The sequence below is a fragment of the Salmo salar genome, chromosome 14 (assembly GCF_965601325.2).
Source record: "Salmo salar chromosome 14, fSalSal1, whole genome shotgun sequence".
Taxonomy (NCBI): domain Eukaryota; kingdom Metazoa; phylum Chordata; class Actinopteri; order Salmoniformes; family Salmonidae; genus Salmo; species Salmo salar.
Window position 1 is genome coordinate 9,834,078 of NC_138304.1, and position 10,322 is coordinate 9,844,399.

Consider the following 10,322-nt stretch of genomic DNA (forward strand, 5'->3'; position numbering starts at 1 on the left):
TTTACAGCACAATTTAATCCACGGTAGAGCTCTACTTTTAAAAGTGCAAATCCTCTATTGCATTGGTACAGTAAGTAGCTAAAAGGGAAAATATGTTCTTATTGAAAGCTGCTACAAATGTAAGACCAATAAGAACGAGCTACTGCAGGAAGGTGGCTAATAATACATTCTTTATTGTCCATTTTGTGAGAAGAGGAAATGTCTTTCTACTCTAACTGACCTTGTTTGACAATGTTAGCTTTTTGTTAAACATGCTCTACTTCAGTTTTATTAAGTGGATTGTAACACACACGCACATGCAGACACACTCTCACGCACATTCCCCCTATACACACTTCTGTACCACAGAATGTGCTGTCTCGCCGCCGCACTCTAATTGGGATTAAGCCCATGGTTTCCACAGCAACCGTGGAACGATGCCAGCTCCCCTCCGCACAGCATCTTCCAAAGGCTGATAACGTTAGGGGAACGTTCCGGTGAACAGACAGGATATAAGGAAATAAACAACCACAAGGTGAAGTCTGGTTGCAGTCAAGAGTTTGTTAAACCTCCCAACGGAGAAGCAGTGGATTGGAATGCTCACCCTTTACAGTAGCACTGATGAGATCTTTGCAAGGATTTCTGCAGAGAGGGCGATAGCTAGACAGTTTTAACTGTAAAATTACCGCTAATTCACATAACATCGCTTGAGAAGTCATTGTCTGTCTGTCGTTCTGTTTGTCTAACAATCAAATGTGTTTTTACAACAACATGTTCCAAAAGTCCTTACTCTTGCTAGCCGCACTAAAAGTATTGTACTAGCTAGCTCAGCCTTTTATAAATCAGGCGAGAGAGACTACGAACTGCTGTCTGTCTACCGCATTCTTTTTACAGATACTTACACACGATGCTAATTGACGTACAAAGTGATTGTGCATTCATTGCCTCTCCTCCCTTTCTCCTGCCTCTTATCTATCCACCTCCTCTTACTCTTTATCCCTCTCTCCTTCCCTCTCCTCCTTTTTTCTCTTTCTTATTCCCTCTTTGCATCTCTCTTCCCCCTGTCAGGACCGTATCTACTGGACAGACAGGGAGAGGGAGGCGGTGTACAGCGCTAACAGGCTAACCGGCCAAGATGTCAGCACACTGGCCGAGCACCTCAACGACCCCCACGACATAGTGGTCTTCCACCCACTCCGACAGCCCCAAGGTGTGTGGTGTGTGTGTTTGAGAGAGCAAGTAAGAGAACAAAAAATAACTTGTTTTCTCTGTTGTGTGTGTGTGTGTGTGTGTGTGTGTGTGAGAGAGAGAGAAAGAACAAGAAAGAGCTTGTTGTTTATCTGTGTCCTTAGTGTGTGTGTTATGCAATGTTCCCAGTACACTTCTCCCTATGACTGTACACATGTCCTTACCTGAGTACACAAGGTGTGAGTCATTCTTCCTCTGTGATCCTTTGAGACACACACATACACACACAACAGCGGCAGGAAGCCTGGCGGTTAAGAGCGTTGGGCCAGTAACCCGAAAGGTTGCTGGTTCGAATCCCTGAGCCGACTCTGTCGATGTCCCCTTGAGCAAGACACTTAACCCTAATTGCTCCTGTAAGTTGCTCTGGATAAGAGCGTCCGCTAACTGACTTAAATGCCATGTAACACACAAACTACACTAGTTCCACCTGGTCTTCACAGATTGATCCCTGGTCTCATGTAACCGACCCATCACATTATTAAGTTAAGAAGCTAGTAGTTACGGAGATCAAAGTGCCATGTGTATCTTAACAGTGCCGTTACACCAGAAACTACTATGTGGTTTCATGTTTTTATTATATGAATAAGTGAACAGTTCGCCTGGATTATCAATCATTCAAATGTATTTTATAAGTCCCTTTTTACATCAGCAGCCACAAAGTGATTTACAGATACCCAGCTTAAAACCCCAAAGAGCAAGCAATGCATAGGCCGACTAGCAAGGCATTCCTCAGATCTCCCCTGGCACGTTGGTTATTAGCTTACCTATCTATCAAAGTTAAGCTAGAGAGACTCTCCTTACCCCAATGCGTCTGAGTCTCTGACTGTGTGTCTCTGGCTGCGTTTACACAGGCAGCCCAATTCTGATCTTTTTGGACCAATCAGATCAGCTCTTTTGTCAATAATTGGGCAAAAGATCAGAATGGGGTGCCTGTGTAAACACAGCCTTTTGTATTTCTGTCTCTGACTGTGTGTTTCCCTCTCTAAGGCCCAGACAGCTGTAACTTGGGCAGTGAGGCCAACGGTGGCTGTGAGTACCTGTGTCTCAAAGCCCCCCAGATCACAGAGCACTCCCCCAAGTACACCTGCGCCTGCCCTACAGGACAGGACCTGGGGCCCGACATGCGGGGCTGTGTGCCAGGTGAGAGTGTGTGTCAGTGGGTGGCTATTAGTGGAGGGAGAAAAAGGGGGATGAGCTTATTTGGTACCATCCATTCATTCCAACCTTTACCATGAGCCTGTCCTCCATTTCAAAGTGACACCAGCTTCCACTGATGTGTGTGATTTGCAGACCCCCGGTATCCGATCTGGAGTGAGAAGTCACGACCTCTGCTGGTCGGCTACTGCGTAGCAACCTATCAGTGCCAAAAGCCTTGGTCTGCCCTAGAAAGCCTATGTAAATTACGATCACCAGAACGGCGAAAATGTATTTTTAGACGCCCATTTTGGTTTATTATGATCGAGTTCGATCCCCACTGTGAATTATTTTTACGTTGGCTACAAAAGGAGATATTTAATTAAATATTGATCCATTCTGACTACTACATTTGTCGTAACACAGAACCACATGCTGACAGACCAATCACAGGGCGGCAGGCTACGAGGAGGCTCGCCCTCATGCACGCTCTTTGCACATGTCTCTCAGGCAGGATAAAAATTACTACATCGACCATGATCCTTTGATAGTTACAGTCATTTTCTCTATAATCCTTAGCGATTTTTTTGGTGCCATTCAGCCCCATACAGCAATATGGCTCGCTTCAAATTCAAATACAAAAGTATGTGGACATACTCAAATTAGTGGATTCGGCTATTTCAGCCACACCCGTTGCTGACAGTTGTATAAAATCGAGCACGCAGCCATGCAATCTCCATAGACAGACATTGACTTTCAACATGGCACCGTCATAGGATGCCACTTTTCCAATAAGTCAGTTCGTCAAATTTCTGCCCTGCTCGATCTGCCCCGGTCAGCTGTTAAGTGCTGTTATTTTAAATTCGAAACGTCTGGGAGCAACAACAGCTCAGCCGTGAAGTGGTAGGCCACACAAGCTCACAGAGTGCTGAAGCACGTTGCGCGTAAAAAATTGGCTGTCCTCGGCTGCAACACTCACTACCGAGTTCCAAACTGCCTCGGAAGCAACGTCAGCAACAATAACTATTTGTCGGAAGCTTCATGAAATGGGTTTCCATGGCCGTGCAGCCGCACACAAGACTAAGATCAACATGTGCAATGGCAAGCGTAGGCTGGTGTGGTGTAAAGCTCACCGCCATTGGACTTTGGAGCAGTGGGAACACGTTCTCTGGAGTGATGAATAACGCTTCACCGTCTGGCAGTCCGACAGAGAAATGTGGGTTTGGCGGATGCCAGGAGGTTTGATTGAGTAAAACTCTATTATGAAAGTCTTACTGTTCTAATCTTGTAAAACAGCTACATATAGTTGATATGGCATACATACAAGGATGTACTGTAACTAATTGTATTTCCCTGTTCTTTTAGCAAATGAGACTATTGCCACACCGCCGCCATTCCCCACCGGCTCGGTAGCCATCATCACGGCAAGTATCGAGGAGGACAAAGAGGACTCCCATTCTATTTCTGGGTTGTCCCAGGCAGATGCCAGGGTCCGCCACCTCACCCCCGCCCCCTCCAGCACCCCAGAACCCCTCCTCATCGCCAAACCTGGGGCAGAGGTGAAGGAGAAAGATGGCCGGCGTTTGGATCACACCACAGTAGGGTCTGGGGACACCAATGTCATCAAGGAGGACAGCAACCTCTCTCACCACTGTAAGTGTGTGTGTGCGTGTGTGTGTGTGTGTGTAACAGGTCTGTCTATGTCTGTGTGTGTACCAGATATGTATCTGTGTGTACTATGTTTAATTGACATGAATTTGTAGTAATTACCTACAGTTCTTGAGCAAGATCGCAATATATAATATTTAAGCTCTTTGTAGACCTGTTGATGTTCTAGCCCTCCTGTCAGATTTGGAACTAGTTAGGACAGTGAGGGAGAGGGGGACATTATTTGAAGTAATTACCTACAGCCATTAGCATGGAAGTGTGATTTTCAGCAGTTTACAGCGATAAAATGATCAGTTCACCTGAATTTTACATGATCATATTTCAGAAACCATCCTGGACATTATGGGAGCAAATAGCACTCTATTCCCTGTATGCACTACTTTTAACCAGGGCATATAGCGCACTATATAGGGAATAGGGTGTCATTTTGGGCACAGCCAGAGTGTTATCTGATAAAGCGTAGCCTTGTCCACCACCTCTTTGTCTCCTGCCAAATACTGCTTCATTTCCAAACCAGGGTTTCTGTTAGCTGGCAAAAGCCGAAGAAAAAAAAATTGTTGCCCAATGCAAAATAATGTTTTTTATTAATTCGATGGAAATACGTTTGATCTTTATGCTTATCGGTCTATAGGTTAATTTGTGTAATTTTTTTATAATTCAATTGGCCTGTGTGTGTATTTTCGTTAGTTGTCATGTATCGTATTTATTCAACACAACAATCACACACGCAGGATTTCTCCTGCAGCTCCTCAACACGTGCTTTTATAAGCCCATTCGTTGCGCAACAATTCTAAATGCAATCGCCTGTTAAAAACAGTTTTGGTGCACAATTAAAAAGAGCTACTATTTTTTATTTCTGAACTGGTAATTGAAGCTCGCCTCCCATTCACCATTCAAGTGCGGGCGACAGGCTATCAGCGAGTCACCCACCGCTTTACAATTTGAGCTGGAGACAGTATGCGTTCTGAAAACATACTTTATTGTTTGAAACCTGAATGTTTTATTTCATATTATGATGATGTCTTACCTTGCTTCAAAGTTGCTTATTGCCAAAATCCGACCATAGAAACGTGGAGGCAATTATTTTATTAAGACTTCATTGGCGGCACGTGAATTTCAAGCTCCGGGAAGCTTACAATTATCCTACCATTGCTACCGATCTGCGTGCCGTTTATGATTTTCATATGCGCATTTTCGTTTCTCAAAATCATTGTCATGTGGTTAATTGTAAAAATCTGAATTAAATTGATACCAATCTAAAAGTAAAAATTCAACTAATTTGAGATCTCCAGCCTCTGCCATATGGAAACATTGATACGCCGTGATCCATTGGCAGCTAAAGAAACGAGCGCATGGAACTCACAGCCTATAGGCCAATGCAGCAGTAGGCCTATAACTTCCATTGCTCTTTCACACCGAGGATTGGTGACTATTGAGGCGGAGATTGTTCAAAGAAAATTCAATAGCCTACTCTGGGGAACTATAGTTTTAATATATTATAATTTGCAATGGATGTTATTAAAACAGACTTTGCTGACTTACTGTGTGAGGTGAAGAAAAAATGACTTAGAAGCTCAGCTTATTAGTGAGGGACGTGGTGAATTTCACCTCTTCCTACATTTCCGCACAACAGGCTTGGTACTTCTATTCCTGCTCAGGCGCACCAGCTCCCTCAACATTATCAGGACAGAGAAACCAGACACATGCTCATTGGTCACATGGAACACTTGGTTATGAAATGAACCAAAACTTGTTTCTCACAAGTGTAGCACGTTGTGAAATCTGACTGTAACAGAAATGAATGTAACCAAATGACGGGGATTAACAGTACATTTACTACTGGTGACACATGTAATGGGGAATTGTTCAAAAAGAAGCAATCAAAGGGTAAACAATTCACACAATGAAACAATGAATGTGCAAGAATTTGTGGGAGACAACTGAGCCATTCTGTAGAGAGACTTGCCTGTATCTTCGCCACACACCCATCCCCTTCTTCTTGTCTCAACATTTCAAATCATACTCAATACACATCCAATTCACACGTTTTAGATGCTTTTCACTGACAGCTGCAACTTAATAATCAGCTAGGCCTATTGCCACGTGCGCTGCCCAAATTTGCGGGCCTCCCAACTAGGCATAGGCCTACGAGCTTGTGATTTGAAACAATCCACAGCAACAAAAAAATTAAGACGCTAACGATCCTGTCGCTAAGATGCTTTCTAGTTAAGTATTTATTTATTTCTGTATAGACAGGAATAATTATACAATTTTGACAAATGTATTTCAATGTACTTCCCTGTTACCATTTCTCTCCTATTTCCTAGTTGTTGAATCTTTAGATTCCCCTCTTTCTAAGTTTCTAACAGAGATTTTCATCTCTCTCACATATGGAACCGCTCTCATCAGGTGCGCTGTTTAGAGTGGTGTTTTCCTGCGAATTGCATTTTGGCAAATGTTAGAAACTGACGTTTTATTGGCTATTTCATTACAGGGAGTTGCATGTTCTGTTAAGATGAATTACCATAATCGAAATGGGATTCCTGAGCACCGTGGGTGGACACCCTAATGGGTTACAAACCCAATCCATATGGGTTCGGTAAATTTCTCAAATGGCCGGTAAATTACAATCTTCCCGGTCACGTCGTCTGGTGCCACATTTTCCTAATGGAAACCCTGTTCCAAACGCACACACACCTAATAGCAGGGCTAACCACGCTCTCTCTCTCTCCCACTTTTATTTTCTTCTCTGACACCCTATCTGTTTCTCTCTCTCTCTCTCTCTCTCTCTCTCTCTCCCTCTCTCTCTCTCTCTCTCCCTCTCTCCCTCTCCTTTGTCATCCTTACTCTTTTTTCACCATCTGTCTCCCCCACTCCGCTCTCTCTCCCTCTCTCTCTCTCTCCTTTGTCCCCCTCTCTCTCCTATGTCCCTCTCTCGCTCTGTCACTCCTATGTCCCTCTCTCTTTCTCTTGCCTCCATGCCTCCTCCTCTGTAGCTGGAAGTGAGCATTTTCTCCTGGGGGAGAACCTGACAGTGGCCGTTCTGGGAGTAGTCATCCCTATAGGTAAGTACATGTCCTCTCTCTGTACCCCACAGGGGCTGCTTCTCCTGTCTGACCGGCTATATTTAGTCTACTCCCTACTAGGCCTGGGTTCAAATAGTATTTGAAATCTTTCAAATATTTTGAGTGTTTGCCCTAGCCTGCCTAGAGTGCCAGATGGAGGGTCCATTAAGCCAGGTATGTTCAATCATGCATAGATAAAAGTAGTTAAACATTTTTCAAATAGTATTTGAACCCAAGCTTGCTATATTTAGTCTATTGTCTACACTATCCACTGATCCTGGTTCAGTTTGGACCAGAGGGACCATGCCTAGAGACATGGCCACTCAGAAACCATTGTGTGTCTGTGTCTTGACATTCTGCCACTGCATATCCATTTATTGTGTGTTGGGTACGTTCCAACCAAAACAACCATGGTGGCAGGCGAGTTTGTTTGGATATATTATTGCAGGCAGTCAGAAAACACCCATTCCAAATGGAATAATACTGACTGAAACAGTGGGGGAGTACATGGATTTGTCCAATAAGAAACGCTCATTTTCGTTTTACGCTGCAAAACGTTTTACATTGCTCGCCGTAATGAACACAACCCTATGCTACTCTTCTTTTCTGGGGTGTTTTATCATAATTAATGTGGAGCTGAGGTTTTACATGTAGGGCGCTGAGGGCATATTGAAGGCATATGGGAAATGCCAGTCTCTCCTGCCCTTCTAATGACAAGGGTGATGGGCACACAGGTTAGCAGGGAATTAGCCAATCAGCCTAAATAACCCAGCAATTTTTGGGTTGCCCCCCTTCACCTGGCAACGCCTCTCATCTGCATAAAGGGACTCAGACAGGACAGGATACCCTTATACGGTAATAAAGTTGCATGCAAAAGTAATAGTATTATGATGCTATGGAAGGTTTTGAAATTATGAAATGATGTCACCTTTTGACTGAAGATAATCTGCAACTCCTTTTTGAATCCAGCTCATATATAAGTGTATTTCATTTACACTTAAAGCTAACCTGCGGGCTGTAGTAATACTCAATATAAATATTATATTGAAGTAGCAAATTAAGTAATGTTAGCTTCCAGACACACTTCTCTCTCAATACTTAAATGTACTAGTAAAATATACAACACCAAAAGATTATAGTAAATTCTCAGTTTTATGAGCTTGCTGGAAGCGTGCTGGACAGTTGCATTTTCTCTGTTACAAACCGTACTTCACTGCCCAAAAGTCCAAATACCCACTATTTTTCATGAATACTGCCTCAAGCTCAGTTTTGCCAAGATCTCTCAGAAATTTCCCATCTGGCTTGGCTTGGGGTCATGGGTACACATACCCTAGTTGCCTCCAAAAGTTCTGTGACAACTATATGGCTACCTGCCTACAAACCATGCTCTTCGAAGTTATAAGATTATTCCCTGATGATGTTAATGTCAATTGATCCACCAAGCCTAGCACAGATATCCCCAGCACAAGGCCAGTTCACTCCGTCCCCTCCCCCTCTGTCCACCCGCATGTCTTGATTTGCTATACTTCCGCTTTGTGCCTGTCATCTCACGATGCTCATGGTCCGACAACATTAACACTCCTCCATCTTCCCCGTGTCCCCCCCCATCTCTTCCCCCTGCCACTGTGTGTTAAATGCATGCAGTTCCTATTGTTGCCACAGTGGTCTTCGGTCTGCTCTGCACTGGCGTCTACCTGGTTTGGCGGAACTATCGTGTAAACTCTACCAAGAGTATGAACTTTGACAACCCCGTTTACCGCAAGACCACAGGCGAGGGCGAAGAGGACGAGATTCACATTGGACGGACGGACAGTGGCATGAGCGGCCAGCACGGGCATCACCCGTACCCAGTTGGAGTGGGGTGTGGCGTAGTCGGCGGGGGCGGAAATACATGCCCGCAGTTTATCGCGCTGCCACTGGGTGGCAGTATGCCCGACCCGGGGACTCACTGGTACACGGAGCAGCCTATGCTGTCCACTACGGCTAAGTGAGGTGGGCAAAGTGGGAGGATGGAGACTAGACTAAATGGCTGCTCAGGGGGTTAATTTTCAAGATGGCCGCTGCTCAGGCGCACACACACACACATGCACACACACACAGTACCAAGGTCAGGGGTCACTCACTGAGTCTGTTCAAGGGATGGACATATGATGTTATCATCACATCCAGCCATTCGGGACCATGCTGTGCCAATTCATCACACAAAATTGACAGTTTGACACTTTCTAAGGTTTATTTATGTTATGTCAGTGTTGGGGTTGGTTCGGTTTGAATTCCTGTCAATTCAGTTCTTGAATTCTCTATGAATCAATTGAATTTAGATCACTGGACTTGAGTTGTAACTGAGTCGACACCAATTCTGGATGGTTTTCATCCACTTTTGATCAATTTCAGCAGTATTGAGCTGTGCTATCTGCCTCCCGTTTAAGGCCGAGAGGAGTTCCAAGAGATTCATTTTGCCCTTGCCGTTATAAATTTATGCTCTCCATTTTATATCCCTGGTGGATCCTCGTTCTCTGGCTTTTTAGGAGGAGGTTTAAAATGAGGGCAGCACCTTAGTTGGTTGATGGGACAATCTGTATAGTTTTAAGCTATTAATTCAACACGTTTTATCGTTCACCTCACGATTACTAAAGATGTCATAGTGTTTTGTTATTCTGGTCAGGGCTTTTGTCTTGGAGTGGAGTGAAAGGTTTGAGAGAGGTGGGGGGTGTGTGTGTGTGTGTGTGTGTGTGTGTGTGTGTGTGTGTGTGTGTGTGTGTGTGTGTGTGTGTGTGGTGTGTGTGTACTTACTCTCTACAGTTCTTCTTTGACGTTTTCCTTATTGAACCTCAAAGGCTACAAGAGGGCAAGCAGGGCAAAGGGTCGTTGAGAAAGTTTTGTGGCAGCGTTGGGATCCAAAAGAAAGCGTAAGGCTTAGCGAGAGAAGCCTTTGTAGTTATTAATGGTAGGCTGGGTTTTTGGGCCCAGTGAAGACGTCTAGCTAGTGGCTAACAGTATCCATGTTAAGGCTTGTCTCTAGACATTTAGAATGCGGCAAGTATTGCTGGTCAAAACTACATTTCATTTATACTCAGGCTGACTGTCTGTAGATCGTCACTACGATGAAAACTGTTCTACTTTGACCCTGCCACAGTGTCCATTATCACGAGTCAATAGAGCCACTGGCGCTACATAACCATGACAACAAATTCCAAACGCCTGATTAACAGCTAGCTAGCTTGCGTT

General features: G+C 44.3%; 1 protein-coding gene across 1 annotated transcript in view; it reads left to right on the forward strand.

Annotated features, from left to right (window-relative positions):
* Window positions 1-9,794, forward strand: part of LOC106568715 (low-density lipoprotein receptor-related protein 8) — a 169,381-nt gene extending 159,587 nt beyond the window's left edge. The window contains exons 14-18 of the mRNA XM_014139291.3: window positions 1,048-1,189; window positions 2,215-2,367; window positions 3,727-4,014; window positions 7,026-7,094; window positions 8,739-9,794. Coding sequence (XP_013994766.1) covers window positions 1,048-1,189; window positions 2,215-2,367; window positions 3,727-4,014; window positions 7,026-7,094; window positions 8,739-9,085 — 999 coding nt within the window. The 3' untranslated portion in view covers window positions 9,086-9,794. The remainder of the gene's footprint in view (window positions 1-1,047; window positions 1,190-2,214; window positions 2,368-3,726; window positions 4,015-7,025; window positions 7,095-8,738) is intronic.
* Window positions 9,795-10,322: the final 528 nt, after the last annotated feature.